At 36.8% G+C, this 26,834-nt stretch overlaps 1 protein-coding gene and 1 pseudogene across 5 annotated transcripts; both read right to left on the reverse strand.

Annotated features, from left to right (window-relative positions):
- Positions 1-897: 897 nt before the first annotated feature.
- GEMIN2 (gem nuclear organelle associated protein 2) lies at positions 898-23,119 on the reverse strand. 5 transcript variants are annotated; one of them, XM_041759558.1, is made up of 10 exons: positions 22,948-23,119; positions 22,466-22,550; positions 20,797-20,886; positions 19,690-19,749; positions 16,549-16,662; positions 14,587-14,631; positions 12,952-13,020; positions 8,757-8,867; positions 6,528-6,586; positions 898-1,307 (listed from the first exon to the last, which is right to left on the reverse strand). In XM_041759558.1, the coding sequence occupies exons 1-10, from the start codon at positions 23,115-23,117 to the stop codon at positions 1,268-1,270; spliced, it is 843 nt and encodes a 280-aa protein (XP_041615492.1). In that variant the 5' UTR covers positions 23,118-23,119; the 3' UTR covers positions 898-1,267. The 5 variants fall into 5 exon arrangements, with proteins under 5 accessions (XP_041615492.1, XP_041615494.1, XP_041615493.1 ...); XM_041759560.1 differs by lacking the exon at positions 19,690-19,749; XM_041759559.1 differs by lacking the exon at positions 14,587-14,631.
- Positions 1,314-4,649, reverse strand: LOC121493573 (annotated as a pseudogene).
- Positions 23,120-26,834: the final 3,715 nt, after the last annotated feature.

A 26,834-nucleotide genomic window follows, 5' to 3' on the forward strand; every position in this document is an offset into this window, starting at 1 on the left:
CCGATGTTTCTAGCAGCAATGGCCACAATAGCCAAACTGTGGAAGGAGCCTCGGTGTCCATCGAAAGATGAATGGATAAAGAAGATGTGGTTTATGTATACAATGGAATATTACTCAGCCATTAGAAACGGCAAATACCCACCATTTGCTTCAACGTGGATGGAACTGGAGGGTATTATGCTGAGTGAAGTAAGTCAATCGGAGAAGGACAAACAGTGTATGTTCTCATTCATTTGGGGAATATAAATAATAGTGAAAGGGAATATAAAGGAAGGGAAAAGAAATGTTGGGAAATATCAGGAAGGGAGACAGAACATAAAGACTCCTAACTCGGGGAAACGAACTAGGGGTGGTGGAAGGGGATGAGGGCGGGTGTTGGAGGGGAATGGGTGACGGGCACTGAGGTGGACACTTGACGGGATGAGCACTGGGTGTTTTTCTGTATGTTGGTAAATTGAACACCAATAAAAATTAATTAAAAAAAAAAAAAAAAAAGACAATGAGATACCACCTCACACCAGTGAGAATGGGGAAAATTAACAAGGCAGGAAACAACAAATGTTGGAGAGGATGCGGAGAAAAGGGAAATTGAACACCAATAAAAATTAATTAAAAAAAAAGATTATCGTCTAATACTAAGGACATTTATGCAATGTCTTTTGTTCAAGAGTCAAACAAGATTTTATTTTTTTTAAAGATTTTTAAATTTATTTATTCGTAGAGATGCAGAGAAAGAGAGAGAGGCAGAGACACAGGCAGAGGGAGAAGCAGGCTCCATGCAGAGAGCGTGACGTGGGACTCGATCCCGGGACTCCAGGATCATGCCCTGGGCTGCAGGCGACGCTAAACCGCTGCGCCACTGGGGCTGCCCCTCAAACAAGATTTTAATAACCAAAACACATTCTCAATAAGAGTTTATTAACAATGAAACAGCACCAAGGATCTAAGTAAAATTTCATCATACAGTTTCTGTACAGGATGTTTCACCAATAAATGGCACTCAATTTGTCTTAAAAGCATGTGATTACAGAAAATGGTTTAAACTGTTCATCAAAAACTGGCTGGTTAGGATTTTCCAAAGATACTTCAGATACTCAAATCAATACAATTTATCTTCTGAATGTCAACTTGAGATGCACAGTTTAAGATGAAGAACCTTCAAATAAGTTGAAGATATGATGCAATTCTCACTTTGTTGTCACTGTGCATCTTCAGACTCCGGCTGCCTTCATCACAAGTATCTTCTACCCCTGAGAGACCAGCTACTTCAAGATGGTTCATCGGCTAAATCACGTTGGTCAAAATACCTAGCAAAAAAAGAATTTAGTATATGCTTAAAAATATTAATAGCATTTCTACTTATAATAGCAAAACACCACAAATAACCCAAACACCCATCAATAAGAACACTGGTTGAATAAACTATGGTACATCTATACAGTGGAAGACTGAAGCTTTTTATAAGAGCATTTTTTTTTTCAATAAAAAGGAATGAGGAAAATACACTGCTATAGTGTGACTTCTGGATTTATTATGTGAAAAAAAAAAAGGTACAGAACAGTATTTTAGTAGGCTACCTTTTGTAAAGGTGTGTGGAAATGCAGATATATTTATATATACTTGCTTATCCTTTTAGAAAGAAACAGAGAAACAGTGACTAGAAGGATAAACCAAAAATTAATAAAATGGAAAACTACAGAAGGGAAAAAGGCTAGAGAGGATAAAGATAGGTTCTAAAATATTTTAAATGTACCCTGAATTAAAATTTTAACTTTGGAACAATGTATTTTATATAATTACAAAAGAAGATTAAATAAAAAAGAAAATCACCAAACCTGACCAAATGAATCTTCTCATATGTCAAGTTGCTGGCACAACCATTTAAGTGATCTTAAATGTGATGTTCTGGTATATGTTCCTAGTGAGATATACGAGAGACAAAAAGAACTGCAAAGAATTCTTAAACTGATGTTTTACTATAAGAAATACTGTTAGTGTATTTATTCTGAAATAATTATGTACATACTGTAGGATAAAGCCAGTAATTGTTAATGTTAGAAACCAGAATTTTCAGCAGAGGAGGAAAGAAACATAACATTAAAGAAAAATGGTGTAATCTTAAATTAGGACTGAAATATCTATTTGAACTCATGATTTCATTTTTCTCATTCTAAAAAAAATACATACTTCCTAGCTCTGGTTATTGAAAAGGCCTAAAGGCAATAACCAACTTAATAATAGCTAGCTTCCTCAATGTCCAAACTGTGGGCTCTAAATACCATTTCCTACTTTAAAAGAGGAATCAGCACTCCTGGAAAAAAGACTGATTCCAAATCTGGGGCCAGAAATGTCTACGATCCCAACATACCTGAAAGTAAGAAAGCTATAAAAGACCACCAGGGTTATATAAAACAAAAAGCATAGGAACTGACCTGATGGGTTCCTATTAGCCAAAGATGAACAATCTGAGCATCAAAAGGAATAATGACTGCAATATCCTTTTATCTGAATGCAGTGATCAACATCACAATAAAAGTGGGACACCTAACAGCACCCATAGTCTTGTCAAACAAAAAGACACTATATATAATAATCAAGCCTTCAGACCAACCTACTAGCTTACAGAAAATATGGGGGATAGATGAACACATCAAACACCATCATGAAGATAAGATATAGCTGTCAAAACCAAAATGTGGGAAATTTTACAAGTCAAAGGACTGTTTCAACAAATAAATGGCAAAGAGATAAACCCAGGAAATTGACGGCGACATTCAGGAGACATATCAAACTAAAATAATGAATGTATTTTACTTGGATCTCAATTTCTTTCTTTCTTTCTTTTTTTTGTTTTCGGGGTTTTTTTGGTTTTTGTTCTTTTTTTTAACAACTTTATTTTCTGCCAACTTTATTTCCACTTTGCCTTTGTGGAAGAGCAGCTTAAGAATGCTCAGTGGTTGTTCTTATGCATTCAGTGGCCTGAGCAGTGGGAGCCGCAGACCAGTCTTCAGGGACAGGCTGAGCACTGTCCTGTGACCAGTCTGTGACTTCAGGTTGAGTAGCAGTGAACTCAGGAGCTGGAGCAGTCCATTCACCCTGCAAGTTCTTCTTGGTCACAGCCTTTTTAGCAGTAGCCTGCTATTCCTTTTCAATGTCTTCAGGTTCTCTGTAGAAGTAGAGATCAGGCATGACTTCGCATGGGTGTTCCCGGGAAATGGTGCCACACATGCACAGAACTTCCCAGGCCAGTATCTGCCACATCAGACCAAGTGAGTGAGCTCCCTTGCTGTTGCAAGGGATGGCACTGTCCATATTAGTGCAGAGGAGAGTCTGTGTTACACAGAGTGATGGTAGGCAGGTTAACATAAGACAGTTCTGTGAGAGGCTGTGGTCAGCCCTAGGATCAGTAACCACCACAAGTCTTGGCTCCAGGAAGGCTGTCTGGATCTGGTTAGTGAAGGTTCCAGGGGTGAAAGAGCCAGCAGTAAGGAGTGGCTCCAGTAGCAGCAGCAAACTTCAGCACAGCTCACTTGTTAGTATTTCTGTCTGATTTGACACTGACATCAGCCGAGTTTTCACTGGCAACAATGACATGAGCTGCCAGCAGAAGCTTCTCCCAGCTTGTCTTCCAATTTTTTTTTTTAAAGTAGGTTCCACACCCAATGTGGAGCCCAACATAGGGTGTGAACTTCCGACCCTAAGATCAAGAGCTAAGCTGAGATCAAGAGTTGGACACTTAACCGACTAAGCTACCTAGGTGCCCTGCTTCCGGTTTATGATGTAGATCCTATCACTTTTCTCTTTGTAGATGTACTCTTCCATTTGGAGGTCACAGTTGGTGACACCTTAGTGGGTTCCTGCTGTAAGGAATTTGAGGACATCCTCCTCCTCCATTTGCAGGACATCAAGGGCTCTGGACATTGTGAAAGTTTCTCTAAGTTACTATGGAAATGCAGAACCACAGCATATGGATGGACCCCTTCCCTGGGTAGTGTGGAAAGGAAAAGGGTTAGACCCCAATTTGAACAATTCAAATGTAAAAAGACATGTTGGGGACAATAGAGGAATATGAAACATGAACTGGGTATCAGATAATATTGTGGAGTTGTTATTAAATTTATTAGGTGTGATACCACTATTAGAGTCACGTTTTTAAAAGGTCCTTGTCACTTAGATATACTCAAACAGGAGAAATGACATGTCTGAGATTTGTTTAAAATACATAAACAAAAAAGATGAGACAAATGAAACATTCTGGTAAAGTTAATAAATGTCAAACTTGGGTAATGGATTGCTTGGGGCAGGAGAGGGGGAAATGTTATTCTACTACATTCATAAGTACTTGAAAATCTCCATAAGAAGCTTAAAACATTTTTCATTGGTAAAATAATTAAGCTATTAGATAGATAATGGCTATTAGATCCCATGTGAATGGAATTCTAATCATTTGAGTAGGTATTTCTATCAATTAGTAGTTTTTGCTTTTAAGCTATCAAAACAATACCAATAACCAAAAATACAAGAGACTTATAATAATATCTGATACTTATATTAAAATGACTATTGCAAAGAGTCAAAGCCTATGTTATCTTTTTTCAAACTTGCTGGAATCTTCTGCAAGTCTTCTTTTCTTCCTTTCTTTCTTTTCTCCTTCCTTCCTTCCTTCCTTCCTTTCTCCCTCCTTCCTTCCTTCCTTTCTTTTTTTATAAGAGAGTGCATGCTGCATGAGCAGGGGCAGTGGGGGGTGGCAGAGGGAGAGGGAAAGAGAATCTTAAGCAGGCTCCATGCCTGGTGTGGAGCCTGATCCAGGGCTCCATCTCTTGGCCCTGGGATCATGACCTGAGCCAAAATCAAGAGTCACATGCTTAACCAACTGAGTCACTCAGGTGCCCCTCTTCTGCAGATTTTCTTAAGTGAAGCCTATAGTCTAAGAAAATTTTCTAGCCTAGAACTTTTCTTCCATTTTTATGTAACGTTTAGAGGAAAAAAAAGAACCATGACCAATACACTTAGATATTTTTTTTTTCTCACCATTGCACATTATAAAATATCAGTCAGATGATATAAGTCTCTGGTTCCACTCAGTACTAGTTTACTGAACCTTAATTACTTCATGTTTCTGAACCTATGTTTTCATCTGTGAAAGTAAAAGAAAAAACTTGGGAGTTGCAAGGATAAAGACCCAGTAAACACAGCACTTAGGGCTCTCATTTAATCCTTATTACCAAGAGATCTGATAGGTTGGTATCAGTATAGTCCATAGATCAGCTCTGGAGCAATGCTGCCTGGTTTTGGAACCTAGCCCTACAATTTACTAGCTTTGTGATGGCAGGAAAATTATTTTATCTCTTCCTGTCATAGTTTCCTCATCTGTAATTGATAATAGCACCTATCTCCTAAGAATTAAATGAGTTCCTATTATGAAGCACTAAGAAAAATGTTTGACACAAAATGCCTAGTTAAGGCATTAATTATCACCAGTAGCATAATTATTGTAGATTGAAAAACTGTATGTTGAACACGTGTGTACTCTGAAAAAGTATCTTGTTTGAGGAAGGACAATGGACATAGATCATTTACCTTCTCAATATTTAAATATATTATAAAGCTTTAGAAAGGTATTGGCATTAGAATAAAAACACTGTACAAAAAATACCAAGTCCAGAAAGAGACCTAAAATAAACATATGTGCATGTATATGTGTAAGTATAATACATACATATGAATTCAGAATATGAGAAGATTTTCAGATAAATTCAGGTGGAATTTCAATGTAAGAAATGAAATCAAATGAAATCAAATACATACTAAATGAAAATAATGTCCTAACTGAAAATGAGTAAAGAACACAGAAAATTAAAAAAAAATTTTAAACAAAATGAAATGTTCTCTACCCTCATGGGTAATTAAACAAATGCAAATAAAAATAATTTGTAATTTTTATTATTAGAATGGAAATATTTATATCAACTGAAAATACCCAGTGTTGAACGGGAGGTGGGCTGTCTCACTGACACTTTCATGAATACAGAAAAGTAGGTATTTCTGGAAGGCAAACTGTTAATAAATATTTCAGTTTTTAAAAGTACATGCATGGGGCAGCCCGGGTGGCTTAGTCAGTTTAGCACCAGCTTCGGCCCAGGTCGTGGTCCTAGAGACCTGGGATCGAGTCCCACGTCAGGCTCCCTGCATGGAGCCTGCTTCTCCCTCTGTCTCTCTCTCTCTGTATCTCTCATAAATAAATAAATAAAATTTTAATAAATAAATAAATAAATAAATAAATAAATAAAATAAATGTACATGCATGCCCTTCAACTTATTTCTAGGAGTTTGCCCTAGAAAATAATAGAGCTGTAATTTACAAGAATCTATACTGCAGCATTACTTATAGAGAAAAACTAGAAATATATGGAACTGTAACACATATAATATTGTTTTCTTACAACTCAATTTCCTCTGCTTGAAAATAAAAACAGTACTTTCCATTAATAACACTATTATAAAGCAAGGAGCCAAGGACTACTTACCTGCTAACCAAGCAAATTAATAAATTCAAAGCAGGAACACGCTCATCATCTTTGCTGTCCTAAAGGAAAAAAAAAGAAAAGAAAAATATATAGTGTCCTCTTTAATATTTTTGAAACAAATTTCCTTTTAAGATGTAAAACATGAAAATTTGGGACGTGGTTGAGTGTCTGCCTTCAGCTCAGGGCGTGGTCCCGGGATTCCGGAATGAGTCCCACATCAGGCTCCCTGCAGGAAGTCTGCTTCTCCCTCTGCCTGTGTCTCTGCCTCTCTCTGTGTCTCTCATGAATAAATAAATAAAATCTTTAAAAAAAAATGAAAATTTTATTAGATAATAATAATCACATGGAAGTAGAAAACCTTAAAGAAAAAGTAGAAAACTATAAAATTAACACTTGAGAAACATCTGACATGATCTTTTAAAGAAAGGTCCTCAACAAGGAAAAGAAAGAAAGAGTTGAAGGTTCAAAGAGAATAACTTGGGGGAGAGGTTTTTCCTGGCTCCAGGTAGGGAGCAAGAAAAAACCCCTATGTCCTAACTGCATAGTAATGAAAACTATATAAAAATATTTATGCATAGTAATGAAAACTATATAAAAATATTTATTTTATTTTAAGATTTCATTTATTTATCCATCAGAGACACACAGAGAGAAGCAGAGACACAGGCAGAGGGAGAAGCAGGTTCCATGCAGGGAGCCCGACGTGGGACTCGATCCCGGGTCTCCAGGCCCTGGACTGAAGGCCGCAGCGCCAAACCACTGAACCACCGGGGCTGCCCTATAAAAATATATTAAAGGACTTACAATTGATGAGTGAAATCCTGGCTTCTAGCATAAGACATATCAGAAAATACTCCAGCAGATCAGGGTTCTCAATTATGATGGAGGTAGTGACTGAACTATACATTTTATTTTATAAATGGTCTTACAGAGTATGAAATTTATTTTTTGTTTTTTATTTTTTGAAATTTATTTTTATACATTTCAAGGTATAGCCACAATAAACTACTAATGTTATGACACAGATGTCACATATTAATTCAAACCTGGGACACACTTCCATGACATTAGTGTACTCAACTCTGTGTCAAACACTATATGGAGCAAAGCTGAATAAAACATATTACCTGCTAATAGCAGAGAAGATGAAATATCTGTATTAACTTTAATGAAAGGGAAAATGTTTTAAGTGCTTATAAACAAAGAAAAACAGAGGATGCAGAAATTCTTGTTAATTGTCAGGATCGGGGGATATCATAGAAAGTGATGGGATATGAGCCAGATTGTGAAAAGTAAATGGTATTTAGATGCAGAGTGGCAGAATGAAGAGGCACTTCTATAGACGAAATAAAGTCTAGGAACAGAACATGGGAAATATTTAGTGAGTAGCAAGTACATTTTGCTTGGAGTGCAGGCCATAGGAGCTAGTTTGGTCTATATCAGGGCTGTTTAACAAAGACATTTTTGAGTAGTCAATACAGAACGAATATACATTCTGTGGAAGGGATAGGAGCGATGAAAGAAAAAAGAATCCCAAGTGGACTTAATCTGGCATAAAATTTATATTGTGATGCTGCAAGCATGAGTTAGTGAAGCGTCTGGAGAAATTCAAAACAGTCATCATGCCAGAAACTTAGTTGACCAGTCTAGCTTCTTATTTTCCCTTACTCTTTAGCAAAGGAAGCTCACTTTTACCTAGGCACACTGCCACCCAGCTAAAAGCAAACATTTCTCATAGTTCCTTAATGCCCTGTGACTAAATTCTGGCTAAATGAGCTATAGATATAGCCAGATGTGCTTGCAGAAACTCTGGGAAGCTCTGTTGGAGGATAACTTTCTCTTCTTTCTAGTTCTCGTAACTTTCTCTTCTTTCCAGTTCTCGAATATAATGGTTGAAACTCCAGCAGCCCCCATGGACCATGGCATGAGCTTGACAACAGAAGCCACATAAGACAGAACTCAAAGGCCTGGGTTACTGCCATCTTGGTTTGGTTTGTTCTGTCCACCTACAGACTTCCTTTATCTAAGAAAAACATTTCCATTTTATTTAAGCTACTGTTATTTTGGGCTTTTAAATTTTTTTTTTTAATTCTTTGAAATTATGTGGCCAAATCAAATCTAATCTTGACTAATAAAATATTTCACATTTTCCTATTTCAATGGAATCCTTTTTTATCACCACATAAACTGATGAGCGCTTTCAATGTGAAATAGTAAGTGGTAACTTACCACTAGGAGCCTTACTTCAGAGCACCTTCTTGCAAGCTGCCGAATCAGTGAATGAGCCTCAGGTAATAAAGGTTTTTCAAGACAAGCCAATAAAGCATAAAGCCACCTTCCCTAAATAGGATTTTAAAAAGTAGTAAGTAGCAAATACTGTACCATAAGTTTAACTTATTTTTTAAAATGTCCAAAGTTGCTCTGCTTATTTGCTATAAACAAATTCATGTAACATTAACTGTATTATGTTTGGATCATTTAGATAGCCAGCTGATATCTTTTCTTTTTACTACAGACACAGATCATTGGACACTTCACAATACCTTTAGTCCCAAAGAGTTCATTTCAGAGATTCTTACCATAATTGAAGTCCTAACTCATAGGTAGAAAACTACATTAAGATGTGAATAAATCCTTACAAAAATTAAGATTCATTTTTTCCTTTGTCCTTTAGGCAATACACAAGTAATTTTATAATGCTATACTTTGCCCCTGTGTTTATACAAAGGAACTATACTCTAGATGAAATAACGTTCTGAGGGGCACTTGGATGGCCCAGTCAGTGGAACATGGGACTCTTGATCTCAGGGTTGCGAGTTCAAGCCCCATGCTGGGTGGAGAGATTACGTTAAAAAAAAAATCTTTAATAAAAAAAAAAAAAAAATCTTTAAAAAATTATGAAAACATGTTTTGATACTTCTGTAAGTACCATGGCAAACTAAATCTATCCCTATCCTCTTTTTTTTTTTTTTTTTTTAAGTAGGCTTCATGCCCAATGTGGAGCCCAATGTAGAGCTTGAACTCATGACTCTGTCACTGCTGGTTTATTCTTTCTTTCCTGAAACTCTGTGAGAGTATAATTATAGATATACCCCCAGGACCCAGTCTAGAGTTGGAACACAATAGGAGCTTAATTAAAATATTTGTGGAATGAATGTTCCATTTTGGATGCACCATAATTTATTTAACCAATTTCCTATTGTTAAGCACTTATGTTTAATTTATTGCTGTTATATAAAAAGTAGTGTGATAAATATCCTTGAATGTAAGTTTTACAGCATCTCTGATTTCTTGGGCTAAATTCTTAGAAATAAAATGGTGGTATCAAAAGGTATGTATATTCACACATAATATTTCTGAGATATATCAGTAAATTGTACCCCAGAAAAGTTGTATCAAATTGTATTTCCACCAGCAGTGTAGATGACTGAGTTTATTCTGAGCAACACATCACTTTGGAGAAACCTAAAGAATATTAAAACAATGTTTACATAGCAATTCACGCAACAAACTAAATTAGCTCCTCAAGCTACCCCAAATCAGTAACACTTTTCCTTAAACAAAAGATTCACATCTAGGTTTCTTTTATAAATAGTAAGTAGAATTCTCTTCTACATCAAAAAAGCTATTTTACATTTAAACTTGACTCAAATTTTTGAGGCTGCATTTACTATATATAGCTGGCATACAGGTATTCAAATGGTGCTTAAACCTCTACTGACTAAGACGTGTTTATACTGAGAGGCTCCTTTTCTCAAAGTCAGTGAGCACAATGAGGCAATACTAACATATAAAAAAACTCAAAATAGCTGAAGGTATTCCTTAATACCTTCACATCTGGATGAAAAATATGCTTATATTTCTCAAAAACAAAAATTAAGTAATCCCAAGTAAAGACATTTAAAAAAAAGAGATCCATTTTACTTTTGCCAGTTTATGACAGGCAAACTTTGTGATACAGGTTTTTACTTTATACACTGATATTCTCAATAGTAGAGTTCTGGTAGTATGGTTAATTGGATAGAGGAAATGAACACTGTTGATTCAATGTTAGACTCAAAGGATTAACTAGGTTAAAATTTAGTGAATCAGTTGTCATTGGTTCAGAAACACTTCAATGGTTCCTCTGGCAAATATAGACACTTTTTGGTCACTCTCTCTAATTAACAGGAAAACCCAAACATCAATGGGTAATCCTCAGATGATTAAAAAAATAAATAAAAAAAAATCTTATAACACACAAAGAGCTAAAAAGATAAAGATTAAAGGAAGAGAAGTAGAACAGGTTAGGTAATATTGCTAGAAGATTATTATCAGAGAGAAAGAATGAATATAGAATTTAAAGTTCAATATCCAGATGCCAATGAATAAGTAATATGAATATGAACAAAGTTATCTATTGGAGGTATCACAAATATACCAACAGTGGGAAAAATATTCAGTTTTACTGATATTCAAGGAAATACAAAGTACGTTTACTTTGGAGTACTACTATAAAATCACTAAATTTGAAAACAAACAGAAATTATAAATGTTAGATTGAACCATATTGAAGGCTGATGATCAAATGTTTTTAACCTACAAAAATGGTAAATGCACATGATTTAACTTAAAGTGGAGTTGCAGGGAAAAGTAAGAATCCTTTGCCAATGGCATTATTAACTGGTTCATTCCTTTTGGAAAGCAATCTAGCAGAATGTAATAAAAGCTTACAAAATCTTGATCCAGTAATTCTAACAATATCCTGAAAAAATAATTAAGTAAACTATGAGACATTAAGACAATGGAAATTATGTGAATTACATTATCATAGAAAAATATATATATTTTGTATATACCTATAAATATATATTATATATTAATATTATATATATTATATGTATTTATAATATAAATATATATATATTTATATAAAATGTGAGCTAAAAAAACCCAGAATGAGTTACACTATTTAAAGACATGTTTGATCAACTGAATCAGAAACACTGACTTTATCTACCTATTTATTTACTTTTATTTATTTACTTTTTAGGTAGGCTCCACCCCCAACTTGTGAATTTAAGCTATCATTCAGAGCTTGAACTTACAACCCTGAGATCAAGACCTGAGCTGAGCTCAAAGGCTGGATGCTTAACCATGGCTTTGAAATCCAATTCACAAAAGATTATCAAATACCAGTAATAGCAAGCACTGTGTGCCAGGCATTACTCTAAGGACTTTGTATATAGTAACTCTTTGAATCCTCCAATAACCTACGAGCTGTCATTTGCATTTTACAGATAAGGAAACTGGAGCACATAAAGATTCAGTACTTGCTGAAGGGGATACATAATCCTAACTGGTGGAACTGAGATTTTTACCCCAGCAATCCGCTATACTCTTAACTATGCTCTACTGCCCCTCTATAGTTTTATATTCACAGCTCATTTTTCTCCTTCAACAATGGGTCAGTTTGGTGGGCATTACATAAATGAATTACCTGCTTAGTCCCCTAGTAAGAAATTTTATTATTCTTTGAAGTTAGATTTAATTTTTAGAAACATGTATTTTTTACAGTTAAGGATATTTCCAAAAGAGAGTGCCTGATTCTCCAAAGCTCCTTGTGAAAGCCTAAGATATAATCTTTGCCCTCCAGAAACTTAGAGTCTGCTGGGAAAAATAAATACACCAACACTGCAATATAATGTACAAGTTTTTAAGCCTGCCACTCAGCCAAGAGGCTTAGATAAGTCACTTCATAAGTATAATGTTCATATTATCACTAGATTCTCATTTTTTGGTTTTATATTTTATTCTTTTAAATCTCTACTATATAACATATATATTTAAGTGGAAAAAAATGAATGTTTAAAATCACTGTTTCTGGGGAACCTGGGTGGCTCAGTAGGTTGAGCATCCAACTCTTGATTTAGCTCAGGCCTTGACTGATCTCAGGGTCAGGAGTTCAAACCACATGTTGGGCTCCATGCTGGGCATGGAGCCTACTTAAAAAACAGACAAACACAACACACACACACACACACACACACACACACACACACACACACAAAGAAAATGCATTTCAAATTTCTTTAAGCCAGTACTACTCAAAATGGGATCTCCAGACCAGGTATCAGTTGGTGACCTATTTGTTACTGGACTACAATGAGATAAGTTGCTTCTCCCAGAATATAAATCAACTCTTTAGTTGACTTTTTTCCAAGGAAAATCTTTCTCAATGAAGGAAGTAGTATGTTGATATGCATTCTACTGTCAATTCTTTATTTCACTTCAAACAAGCATAGTTTGCATTGTACACATAGTTATACATACAGATATAACAGATATAATATACATATATAATTACCTTAGAGGTATACTTCATATATAAAATAAGTATATGTAATTTTGTCTACATTATGAAAATAAAAAGATGCAATACTACCAATTCTGGAGTAAAGTCTCTTTCTCCAAACCAATTACTCAAATATTCCAAGACACTAGTTACTGTTGCCTAAAGAAAAGGGGGAAAGGGGGGTGGAAGAAATGTATTAGTAATAAAACAAAGACAAGTTCAACATAGGTTTCATTAAGTTTAGTTAGAAAGCAACTCTAATTTTTTTTTTTTTTTTGCAACTCTAATATTTAAGATGGTCCCATTCTTTAGACTTCCAGAGAAAACTGTGACTGTATTTAGTAATTTGGTTAGGTGCCTCACTCAGTGAGAAAAGGCTTTTAGGACAAATATTTTTATGTACTTTCAAGTATCAATATATTGGTTTAAATCCAAGGATTTAGTCTGTACTACTAATTTAGTTTATAAATGCCTGAAAAATTCCACATGCTCTTAAAAATGTCTTTGCATAAATACCTTTAAATTATTTTCATTGAGTCAAGGTAAAAAATCTAAAAAGCAAGTTAGCTGGAGAAAGATCTGTTTTAAAACTATATAGATAGAATTTATTAAACTGTTAAAAATATTCTCTCACTTCTTCAAGTATAGTTGGACACTTAGAAAAATCACTCACTGGATTTAGTATGCCTACTATAGTATTTTTTTTTAATTTTTTTTTAAAATTTATTTATGATAGTCACAGAGAGAGAGAGAGAGGCAGAGACACAGGCAGAGGGAGAAGCAGGCTCCATGCACCGGGAGCCCGACGCGGGATTCGATCCCGGGTCTCCAGGATGGTGCCCTGGGCCAAAGGCAGGCGCCAAACCGCTGCGCCACCCAGGGATCCCTACTATAGTATTTTTAATGCAAACAAGTAAGTGAAACTATTAGCCAATATATGATTTACAGCAGAGTATGACCCTTAAAAATTTTATCTTCCAAGAGCACCCAATGCTACGTGAAGGCAAAACAATCAAATTTTTCATTTGCTCTTTAAATGGGTAACAGAAGGGCAGCCCGGGTGGGTCAGCAGTTTAGCGCCACCTTCAGCCCAGGCGTGGTCCTGGAGACCCGGGGTTCCAGTCCCACATCAGGCTCCCTGTGAGGAGCCTGCTTCTCCCTCTGCCTGTGTCTCTGCCTCTCTCTCTCCTCTCCGTGTTTCTCATGAATAAATAAATAAAATCTTAAAAAAAAATAAATGGATAACACAATTCTTCATCCTAAAGGAGTAAAGAAGCTTTTGATCCAAGAAATTATATGTATCCTTCTTAATGGGATGTGTAGGACATCTGGCACTAGAAATAGCAATCTAACTTTAGTTTTACTTCAAACTCCAGAATCTAAGACTTAAACTGAAATGTATACAATTGAATAGTTTAGCAACATAATTTAGTATGAGCCCTGGAATTACATCAAATTGGGATTAAATCCCAGTGTTGCCGTTAGAACTTGCTGAAAAACCATCTGTAAGTCACTTAACCTTCAATTTTGTTTCCTAATCTATAAAAAAAATGGATGTTAATAATAATTCTCCATATACAGTGGTACTGGGGATTAAATAATAACTGTTAAAGAGGTTAGGACAGGGTCTTAACATACTGAAGTATTCAATAAATGTATTCATAAACTCTCATGCACGTTGAAAACAAAAGTATACATAGACCCTTATTATTAGATGGATTTTACCTGATTCATTCTGCTAACGATACTAAGCAAGGGAGGAAAACCAATCTGAAAGAAAAATGAGACTGAAATTTACTAAATGGTATCATAAAGGGTGCTTCATTGTTTTCAACTGGTGAATTTCTTATCACACCATTATTTAAAAACAAAAAATGAATAATAGGAAATTCCTTCATTACCCATTATAATAAAAACATTCCATCAACTATTATGTTGATTATGATATAAAAAATATGTTATATCAAAAAGTATTTTGCAATTTGAGTATATAAATTTAAAAATAATGACGGGGGGGTGCCTGGGTGACTCAGATGGTTAAGCGTCTGCCTTCGGCTCAAGTAATGATCCCAGGGTCCTGGGATACAGCTCCGTGTTGGGCTCCCTGCTCTGCAAGGAGCCTGCTTCTACCTTTCCCTCTGCCTGCTGCTCCCCCTGCTTGTGCTCTCTGTCAAATAAATAAATAAAATCTTTAAAAAAAAGACTTTAGTAATTAAAATGTTAAAGTATGAAATTTCTTAAACTGACACTATGATACCATTGATATTATAACATTAACATGTTGTATACACTTTTTCAAAATCTTCAGCTAAAGCTACTATTTTCAGGAATTAAGGGTACTTAACTGATTTTTTTTCAAACCTAATCTGATTCAATTAAAAAAGTACTTTAAAGTTTAATGCTGGGAGCACTCATTATGAAAATAGCACTGACGGAGAGAAAATTAAGAGGACATGCATTAACCCTGCCTCCTTAAATTGTTCTTCCACATGATGTATTTGACGTCTATATATTTTGTAATAACAAGCTAAATAAGTTTTGATTCTTTGTCAAATTAAAACACATTTTGAAATGTAACATCCATTAAGGGTATTACCCAAAAAACAAACAGATTTTAAAAGAAATGGGGCCAAATTAGTTCACTTATAGATCTGAATCTATTTATACCACACCACCAAGCGTAAGAGTGCCTATTTTCCCAGACCTTGTTAACAAAGTGTATCAATCTCTTTTGCCAATGTTATCTGAAATGTAACAGCTCAATGGAGTGATGACTTAACTTGGGCATCCTCTGATATAACAAGAATTTATATTTTTCTTTCTGTGAGCTATTTACATTCTTTGCCTTTTCTGTTTTAATTAGGTTCTTGGTCTTTTAGTGACTTTTGGAATCGTTTTTTGTTTTTTTAAGTAGGGTCCATGCCCAATGTGTGGCTTGAATTCATGACCCTGAGATCAAGACCTGAGCCAAAAAAAAAAAAAAAAAAAAAAAAAAAAAAAAAAAAAAAGACCTGAGCCAAAATCAAGAGCTGGATGTTCAACCTACTGAGCCACCTACGTGTCCTGATTTTTAGAGCTTTTACATTTTTTGGATGAATTACTTTTAAATGAGAAAAACACACATGGTGGGGACAAAAAGCCACTGGCCACATAATTTATGGTCAGAATAAAGCCATGGGAAATTTAAATATATATCTTCAACACTTCATCCCCAGAATATGAATTCTACTAAGCATTTTTAAGCATCTAATTGTGTCATGTTTTCCTGACTACTCAAAAGTCATAACCCATGCTTAAACATTAAAAAAAAACACACAAAACAAAACCCTGAATTCTATCTAACTCAAAAAATTATCACATAACTAAAATCTAAAAGATATGAAGCCCACCTAAGAAGTCACAGTACATTGTTTCAGAAACCAGGCTGCAAATTTTTAAGTTAAAGAGCCAATTAGCTAGGCCATAGGTTGGCAAACATTTTCTGTAAAGAACCAGACAGTATTTTTGGCTCTGCAGGCCATACATTGCCTTACTCACCTAGTATTATTTTAAAAAACACTCTTAGCTCTATACAAAAACAGGCTTCAGTCTAGATTTGGCCTAGGCTGTAGTTTGCAGAATCTTTGTATTAAATCATACACTAAAAGTAGAACCCTTTTTGTTTTGTTTATCCATATTATCACGTACCTGCACATAATCGATTCCAGGACCTTCACTTGTAGCTGGTCCAACAGCCCCTTCAGCGCATAACCTTTCACCCAAACAAAATTTTTTCCAGCCTTCTTCATCTTCGGATTTTGGCTAAAAGAAAAAAAAAAGAGAATTTACTTCTTTCTTTTTGAAATATTTTATTTATTTATTCATGAGAGAGAGAGTTGGAGACACAGGCAGAGGGAGAAGCAGGCTCCACACTGGGAGCCCAATGTGAGACTCGATCCAGGAACCCCAGAATCATGCCCTGGGCCAAAGGCAGGTGCCAAACCGCTGAGCCACCCATGCGTGTCCTTTCTTTTTTTACACTTTATTGAATCATGAAAAAGAAGTGAAGTCCTCCATATTCCCACCACTTCAACAGAAATATAGTACCTGCTATGGGCTGAATTTTGTCCCCTCAAAACTCTTTTTTTTTTTTTCCCCCCCTCAAAACTCTTATGTTGAAGTCCTAACCTCCAGTATCTTAGAATGTGATTAGGGCCTTTATAATGGATGTTAAAATCAGGCTTTTAGGGTGGGCTTTCTTCCAATCTGACCGATGTCATTATGAGAAAAGGAAACTTAGGGGCACCAGGGTGGTCAGTTAAACGTCTGACTCTTTGGCAAAGGCTCCGGGGGTGGTGACTTCAGGCCCCAAGTTGGGCCTCTGCCCCTCCCCACCCCACCCCTTGGCATGGTCACACTGTCTCTCTCCAAAATAAATAAGTCTTTTTTTTTTTTAAAGAGGAAATTTAGACATAACAAGAGGCAGTAGTGTTGCTTGTGCACATAGATGAAAGACCATGTGAGGACACAGCAAGAAGATGGCTACCTGCAAGTCAAAGAGGCCTCAAGAGGAACCAAACCTACAAACCAACTAATACCTTGATCTTAGACTCCTAGCCTATAGAACTGAGAGAAAATAAATTACTCTTTGCTAAAACACCCAGTCTGTTTTGTTCTGGCAGCCCTAGCAAACTGATACAGTGGTCAAGTGTTACACATTTTGTGGGACGTGCTTAGTTTGGATCACCCTTTAATGGACACTGACAAACAAGGGTTTGTTCAAGAGGATGATAAAGATGGAAACTGGTAGGGAAAAAAATGCACTAAAAACACTTACAAAAATGAAGGATGTTTATACCAGGAAAGGAGATGGGATTATATCCTTCACCTACTTAGAAAGGCAGTCCAGTCAAAGAGAGAAAAGATTTATTCTACACTTCTAAATGCAGGACCAGTGGGGAGAAGCATTAACAAAACAATTTTTATTTGTACACAACACCTCGCACATTACTTTGTATAGATGTAGTTTTTCCCTCTGAGGATAAATAGCTTTCATTAGATTGTCAGGACAAACATGAGACCTCTGAAAGTGTAAAACCTATGTACTAGAGCACTGTATATGCCCTTTCCCTTTACTCCATTAGGTCAGAGACTATTTCTATTTTAGGTAACACTGAATACCCTGATTATTAAATATAGCAGGTGCTTAATAAATGATTGAATAAATAAGTAAATGTTTATATTTACACGGTTGCTTTAAATAAAATGTCAGAGTACTTTAAAAATTTTTCATTTTAGGGATGCCTGGGTGGCTCAGTGGTTGAGCATCTGCCTTTGGCTCAGGTCATGATCCCAGGGTCTTGGGATTGAGTCCCTCATCGGGCTCCCCACAGGCAGCCTGCTTCTCTCTGCCTATGCCTCTCTCTCTCTGTCTCTCTCTGTGTCTCTCATGAATAAATAAAAATCTTTAAAAAAATGTTTTTTTCATTTTATTATTTACATAATATTAACTTTTGCCATGATGAACGTGCTATTGCTTTTAATACTCCACTGTTTTGATGGATCATAATTTATTCAATCATTAGGTCATTTACATTTTTGACAAAATTATATTGTTATAATGTTATTGATCCAGCTTCTTTTTGAATTAGTAAGCATGTCCCCAAAAGTCCTTATACTGAGCAAGAAAAAAATGTATCTACTTACCTGCCCTCCTTCCCTCTGCCCCCTTTTCCCAGGAGGCCTCACAGCACAATGAAAAGCTTTACAACCAAACTTTGGTTTGAATCTTAACTATATGAGTTAAATGATCCTGGGCAAGTGATGTTAGTTCGTTTCACACTCTCCCTAGAGCAGAGCTTTCAAATGGTATGGAGGAGCAAGTAGAGTCCATATACTGAATCTCACAGCTTTCAACTTGTAGTCTAGGGCTATGCAAGCAGCCTCCTCCATTTATCCTAATGTGTCACCATGTAAAAGATATTAGGAAGCACTGCCTAGAGGAAGCTTCTAAAATCTGAAATCTATGAACTACCTGAAACTATGAACAAAACTGTGTGCCCCGTTGCACACAATTTTTTCCTTTGAAGATAAATAGCTTTTATTTGATTTTCAGGAAGATTATGAGACTCCCCAAAAAGTTAAAAGTATTGTCCTGGAACAATGTATACATCTCCTCTCCATCTCCCTTTTTAAATTCAGTAGTTCAGATATAACATATTTCCTTAAGTTGAAAATATATTTAAGCTGATAAAGCACAGAAAATACTACTTTTTAGTATGCATGACAAACTTTACTAGGATGTCACTGGTTTTGGCACCATTACCTCACGAGGAAAACCCAATAAGCCTTTATTTGATCTTTTTGTAAGTACTGAAAATGCATTTATTTTATAAAAAAGCAATGTCTAGAACCCTTAAAAGTTTATAGAGATCTAACAATTACCTATCCAAAGTCTCTCAAGATGCTATGAATTAAAACTGCCATAAAAATAACTTGCAGGGCAGCCCTGGTGGTTCAGCGGTTTAGCGCCGCCTTCAGTCCAGGGTGTGATCCTGGAGACCCAGGATTTAGTCCCACGTCAGGCTCCCTGCACGGAGCCTGCTTCTCCCTCTGCCTGTGTCTCTGCCTTTCTCTCTCATGAATAAATAAATAAAATCTTAAAAAAAAAATAACTTGCATTATTGATTCTATACTTTAAAGGTTTATATGATGAAATTGTTTTTATTAATGGTCAATGAAAAAGAACAAAAATAACATAGACTAAGTGAATCTTTAAAGACTGGTAGTAAATATGGACTATTTCAAATGGGTACACACTGTACAACTTAAACAAAGAAACTTACATACCATGGTCACGTTACTGTCTAACTGTTGTGATTTCCAGTGACTTCTATGTCTGATCACACTCTAAAGGAAGAAAAGTTAGGCAAGTGATCTTCAGAGAATGGATAACTGAAAAGAAATAAATTGTGCAATATCCTAGTAATCTTGAAACTTGGGGGGCAGCCCGGGTGGCTCAGCGTTTTAGCACCGCCTTCCACCCAGGGCCTGATCCTGGAGACCAGGGATCGAGTCCCATGTCAGGCTCCCTGCATGGAGCCTGTTTCTCCCTCTGCCTGTGTCTCTGCCTCTCTCTCTGTATCTCTCATGAATAAATAAATAAAATCTTAAAAAAAAAAAAAAAAAAAACAACACTTGGAAAACATGTTTCCAACTGTATTATGTCTCATGATTATAATTTGGTTAACTGATTCATAGATATTTTAACTTTATCCTTCAGAATAAGGAATCTTAGGGAGCCTAGGTGGCTCAGTTGGTTAAGCGACTGATTTTAGGTTTTGATTCAGGTCATGATCTCCTGGGTCATGGGATGGAGCCCTGAGTCCCAAGGAGGGGCTCCTCCAGACTGCAGCTCAGCACTCAGCAGGAAATCTGCCTAAGGATTCTCTCCCTCTGTACCTCCCCGCACTCATACTCCTGCCTGCTTGCATGTACTTTCGCTCTCTCAAATAAATAAATCTAAAAAAAAAGTATAATGAATCTTATTTTTCCAACTACAGTCTAAGAACAGAAATAATTCTTGAGGGAGAGAGGGGTTTAATTTTTATTTAAAATTCAATTAGTCAACATATACTACGTCATTAGTTTCAGATGTAGAGTTCAGTAATTCATTAGCTGCATACAATACCCAGTGCTCATCACATCATAGGCCCTGTTTAAAGCCCACCACCCTATTACTTCATCCCCCCCACCCCCCTCCAGCAACCCTCAGTTTGTTTCCTATAGTTAAGAATCTCTCACGGCTTCTTTCCCTTTCTGATTACTTCCCATTCAGTTTTCCCTCCCTTCCCCTATGATCCTCTGCACTGTTTCTTATATTCCATATGAGTAAAATTAGAACTGTCTTTCTAATGGAAGGGGTTTAATTTGATTAAATGATTAAAGTACGCTCACCTGTCGAACAGATGAAAACTGTGCCACTTGTTGTTGTTGCCACTGAAGTGTGGGAGAATATCCTTCAGGAGCAGGTTGACATCCTGAAAGCTAGAGATCAGTTCATAAATATTAGAATCGATGTTAGTGTTATAACTAGAACCTCATTCCTCTGCAAAGTAAAAGCACAACCAAGATGAAGAGTAATAAAGTAAATGACTAAGGCTATCTAAGAAAGATACTGTACTCTGCAGATGCCAAAAAGTAGGCCTTTCACTTTACTATTTATGTCCAAGTTTGAACATTAGGAAAAGATCCTTGTGGAGTCACTTCAATAAGAGCAATCTGGAATGGTTCATATTTGGAGTTTCTAAACTAAGAAATCTAAATTATATGAGCCCTGAAGACATAATTTAGTCCTACCTTTCTATAAGAAGACAATTATTTGAAATGAGGAGATACAACCCACATAAAGAATTTGGTATTGGCAGAATGTACTCAAATAATCTAAGACATTTGACTTTACAAAGGCTGCTTCAGCTTCCTAAGACAGCACAGTAGGTCAAAATACTGCCTTGAAATACATATTGCCTTGAAATAATAGCGTGTTTTTTAAAAGCTAAGTAGATAAGATATTCTCATCCATCAACTAAAAATTTCTGAAAATATGTGAAACATTATAGCATCTGAATTAAAATTTCATAAGAGGAAAAGGACCTATCACAATTTAAAAACTGCTGCTCTCCTTTGACCCTAGGTTAAATAATACGTCCTTAGAGAGACTTTCTGTGACAATTTTAATTGTCAACAGTACAATTGTAAACAAATAACCTCGTTACTTATTGGTCATATACAGGTTAATTTTCTTCATATCAAGTCAATATAGGTGCGCCTAGGTGGCTCAGTGGTTGAGTGTCTGCCTTTCATTCAGGTCTTGATCCTGGGGTCCTGGGATCGAGTCCTACATCTGGCTCCCTGTAAGGAGCCTACTTCTCCCTCTGCCTGTGTCTCTGCCTCTCTTCTCTGTGTCTCTCATGAATAAATAGATAAAATCTTAAAAAAAAATGGTCATAATATATAATTACTTTGTTTGCTTGTTTACTCTGTATTCCTCAGGAGAATGTAAACTCTGCCAGGGTAGGGATTTTTGTGTCTCATTTTCTATTGTAATCCCAGAGCCTGGCACAGCCTAGTCACTTCATAAAAAATATGCTGGCTAAATAAATGAACAAAAATATTCAAGGTGTGCAAGTAACTAGAAAAATGTAAGACACCTGAGTTTCTATTCTTAAAAAACAAAGCCCAAATTCAGAACATCCAATATTACACTAAATAGCATTAAACACCAATCCAAGAATAATTATGAACAAGACTGGAAAAAGGTTCCTTAAAAATAAAGAATAACGTAAGTAACTTATTTAGAGTCCTTTAGGATTGGATCACAGCCCTAAAGTATGAGGAGTCTCCACGAATGCCAGGGTTACTGGAAACCGCTCTGGGGGCAGTAAATGCCAACTGTCCTTTTGAGGGTAAAAGTCCAAGCTAATGTTTGATGTCTCAGGAAGTAGTCAAATCTTACATAAATCATAAAGATACTACGGGATACCATAGGAAGGCCACTGAGCTTTCCATTTAGTCGGGGGAGAGGAGGAGGAAGGGGGAGAATCCCCTGCTGGGTAATAAAACTCACAGAAACATTCACACTTTGCTTCCTTTTCAACTTCTTTGGGTCAATTTGGGCTACCACAACATCTGGACATTGAGCTGCTTCGATCCTACAAATAAGTAATAAATGCAAGAAATGTGATTAAGGCTGTGCTTTGTTCCTGTGCAGTAAAACGAGCGATCCATTCTACAGTTCTTCACGAAATCAGAAAACAAAAAAAACAAAAAAAAAAGGAAGCGCAATGGACGTACTACACAGGGTTATTTCCGAAACTAACTGGAAAGCAAGGAAATCCAAAAGCACACATCTTGACACAGGTAAACAGAATTACGTTCATAAAAACTCGCCCAGGTAAAGATGCCATCAAGCGATCTTGATTCGACCCTACCTCGCGTGAAATAGGGAACCGCAACAGAGGCGGGGCTTTGTCACACTTAGTAGGGGGCGAGCTGTGCCCGGGGGCAGAGCGGACGAGCAGCCCACCCGCACGGGGCCAAATCACTCACTGGACCCGCCTCAGGTATTCCTGAGGCGTCCTCGGTGGGACGGAGGGATCAAAACTTTCTGTCAAGTCGCACGGTTCCACGGGCAACAGCCTGGGCATCAACTCTTCCACTGCGGATTCTGCGGGCATCCACGCCATGGTTTTTAATCCCGCCAGTCCCCCTTGGCGCATGCGCCAAGTGCAGGTCATGGCGCAGGCGCAGAGGTAGGCACCTTAAGCGCGGAGTCTAAGGAGGCGGAGCTTAGGCAGTGTAATTGCGCTTGAGGAAGCCGGCGGGTTGTCCCAGACTTGAGGCTCGGGTGGCGTAAGGGGACGGTGAAGTTTAGTTCCTTGCAGAAGTGGTCCTGAAGTGTGTCTGCGTGTTTCCCTCCGTTCTCTCTCCTAAGGCCAGGGTAAACACTGAGGATTATTAAGCTTTATGCATCTGCAGTAGTAAGGGATCCTTGGATATTTTTTGAATTAATGAACAGTGTTATTGTAATTACCATTTATTGAGCTCTAGATTTTTTTTTTTTTTTAATTGTCTACAAGAAATCCACTTCATTTATTTGAGCTCTTAAACCTCTGGTAGACATGTCACGTATGTTTCCTCGTTTAGTTTTTACACCAACTCTTTGAAGTAAGTGGTATTGTCCTGGTTCTGTAGGGGAGAAAATCGATATAAAGAAGGGTTAAGTACTACAACTGTGACTTTCACTCCCACAGTGAGACAGGGGGTAGAAGAGCCATTTCCAACCCAGATTTATCTGATGCCAAATGAATGAAAAATTAATTTTCCAGAGAAATTTCTTGCACTTGGCTACTTGAAAGATCACTTTGCATTTGCTGGAAATGAATATTAGTCCTTGAGTAGCCATCACTTTCTTCTTCTTCTTCTTCTTCTTCTTCTTCTTCTTCTTCTTCTTCTTCTTCTTCTTCTTCTTCTTCTTCTTCTTCTTCTTCTTCTTCTTCTTCTTCTTCTTCTTCTTCTTCTTCTTCTTCTTCTTCTTCTTCTTCTTCTTCTTCTTCTTCTTCTTCTTCTTCTCTTTCTTCGAGAGAGAGAGAGATCTCTTTGTTTAAATGAGTAGTGAAAGGATAAAGCTAATGCCAATACCCAAAAGTTACCATGATTAATCTTAGGGCCAATCTTGTGAGGTAGGTACTATTATCTCCATTTTACAGGTGAGGAAACATGTCAGAAATGGATTAAGTAACTTGTGCTGTGCGACATTCCAAGGAACAATGAAGGTTATATCTGATTTCTAAAGAAGCTCTGAGTAAATATAATTGACTTTTATTTCCTAAGATTATGTTTATTTTTAAAGCTTTTTTTTTTTTTTAAAGCACTGCCTTTAGCTTGCAAGGATTTGATTTCAAAACCAGAATGTAACTTTCTCATTTGAAGATAAAGTGAGGACAGTTCCTGGGTTAAGACCTAAAGGAATTTGTGCTTATGAACAGTAAGTAAACAATTGGGAGACTCAGAAACACACTACTTGACTGCAGTCAAACTAGAAGGTTATTTGGTTAAAAATGTAGTATTTAGTAATGACTTTGTATGGTGATAGAGGTGGAAACTACACTTATGGAGGTGAGCATTAGAAGTTTGTGTGTGTGTGTGTGTGTGTGTGTGTGTTTAACTGATTTTGGAAGAAACAAAATTAAAGAGAAATATGGAAACTCTTGCCCCCAAACATTTTGGTAATAATAAAGAAAAGATTAGAAAACGTAAGTGATGACTTCATTTCTGGATTTTCTTACAATTTTTGTGGAGGAGGAGAAACTAATTTGTTAGCAATTTCCACCTATTTTTTGGATAAAAGACAGGTAATTACCTAGAAGACTACCTAACAAAGGAACAATGCTTAATGCTGGATTTCATGTATAAGTAGGTGGCAGAATTACACATAGATGAAGAAAAAAAAGGAGAAGAACAGTGGGATGGAACAAAGGTTGTCCTTGGAAATAGTTATTTTCCAAAAGAAGAGGAGAGTAATAAAGTACATGAATGATTTGAAATGGTTCTAAAATTTTGAATACACAGGAACAAATTCATTCAGGAAAGAGGAAAGTAAGTTAAAAATTTTAAGGGTTGGGGCACTTAGGTGGCTCAGTGGTTGAACATTTGTTTTTGGCTCATGTCGTGATCCTGGGGTCCTGGGATCAAGTCCTGCATCGGGCTCCCTGCATGGAGCCTGCTTCTCCCTCTGCCTGTGTCTCTGCCTCTCTCTTTCTTTCTTTTTTTTTTTAAAGGAGGTTTTTCTTTTTTTTTTAATTTTATTATTTATGATAGTCACACAGAGAGAGAGAGAGAGGCAGAGACACAGGCAGAGGGAGAAGCAGGCTCCATGCACCGGGAGCCCGATGTGGGATTCGATCCCGGGTCTCCAGGATCGCGCCCTGGGCCAAAGGCAGGCGCTAAACCGCTGCGCCACCCAGGGATCCATGCCTCTCTCTTTCTGTGTGTGTCTCTCATGAATAAATAAATAAAATCCTAAAAATTTTTTGGTAAGGGTTGCTTTCTGCTAGTGTAGTGGAGTAAGAAAGCTTTGTACTGGGAGAAAAAAAGGGAAGGCTTCAGATATGCCCTATTTTGGAGGCTGTGGCATGGGAAAGCTGTAGGTTAGATATTGTAGGAGAGGCATAATTTCTCCTCCACACTCTTAGGGTCTCTGGCTAGGCCTAAAAATTAAACTGACATAAGACTCCTTAATAGGAGAAAAGCATGCAAATTTTCTTTAGTCTTTCTTTCTTTCTTTTTAAAAAAATATTTTATTTTAGGTCATCTATCTATATATACATATACATATATATATAAATATTGGCCATTGTCCATTTGTATATTCAGTCTCAGCAGGTAGAGGAAAGAGTTTGTTCAGGGAGTTATTACTAGAAGAAATAGGTCATGCTGGAAAAATTGGAAGGAGGTCAATATGGCTGATGCATAAAAGGTATAAGGAGTGAATGGTGCTGGACAGGGTTGTGAGAAATGTAGTTGTATATAGTTATGTCTAGAGAACCTTCTTACTGTGTGCTGGGGACTGTCGATGCCCTCCAACCAAAGACTACCAGAACACTCCTAGAGTCACATGATTATTGACACTGGGGTATGTCTCAGAAGAAGGATACTAAAACTAACTTATCATAGGATTTGGGCCTTGGTGATTTGCGGATGGTTGAGCTTTACTGTCAGGAATTGGGTATAATTCTGAGTCTGACTGCTGGTTCAAAACCTATGGGTGATTTTTCATGCTTGACCATAGCAGTTAAAAAGGCTTTCCCTGGGAAGGCTTCACAGGGGGCAACTGCCCTCCTCATAGAGACTTGGTGCACAACCCGTGCATTGCAGTCTCTGAAGGGAGTTGCAATTAGATTCAGTCCCTCCTGGCTGGCCATGCTCTTATGCATAGTTGCATTCCTAGCCAGATGTCTTTATTTGGAGATCTCCTTATTGGGAAATTTACCCACTCTCTCAGTACCCAATACTTTACTACTATTACCACCCTTTCTTCCCAACCCATCACAACAGCCTTAGTTCCCCATAAATCTGCAGAAAACACTGGTTAGGGACTTCCTCAAAAGTGAGATGATCCCCAAGTTTGCACTGATCCACCTGACCCTCAAACAGTGGGAGTGATTAGAGGCTTCACTGTTAATTCTGTTTTGGCTCATTGTTGCTTTAATTGCCTACTTTGACATTTAGCTGCTCAATTCTTTCTCTAGCTCATTTGAGCATACAGATTCTGTGATTATATATCTTAATACTTCTTATATAGGAGGTAAAAGGGAAACTAATGGTATAATTGGTAAAGAAGAAGCAGTACTCAAAATAGGTCAGGGAGATATTTGGTCATTTTGTGTCTTGGACAATTTTCTTGATTTGTCTGAATTCAGACACTAATACAGAGT

This window comes from Vulpes lagopus, chromosome 6, assembly GCF_018345385.1.
Source record: "Vulpes lagopus strain Blue_001 chromosome 6, ASM1834538v1, whole genome shotgun sequence".
Taxonomy (NCBI): Eukaryota; Metazoa; Chordata; class Mammalia; order Carnivora; family Canidae; genus Vulpes; species Vulpes lagopus.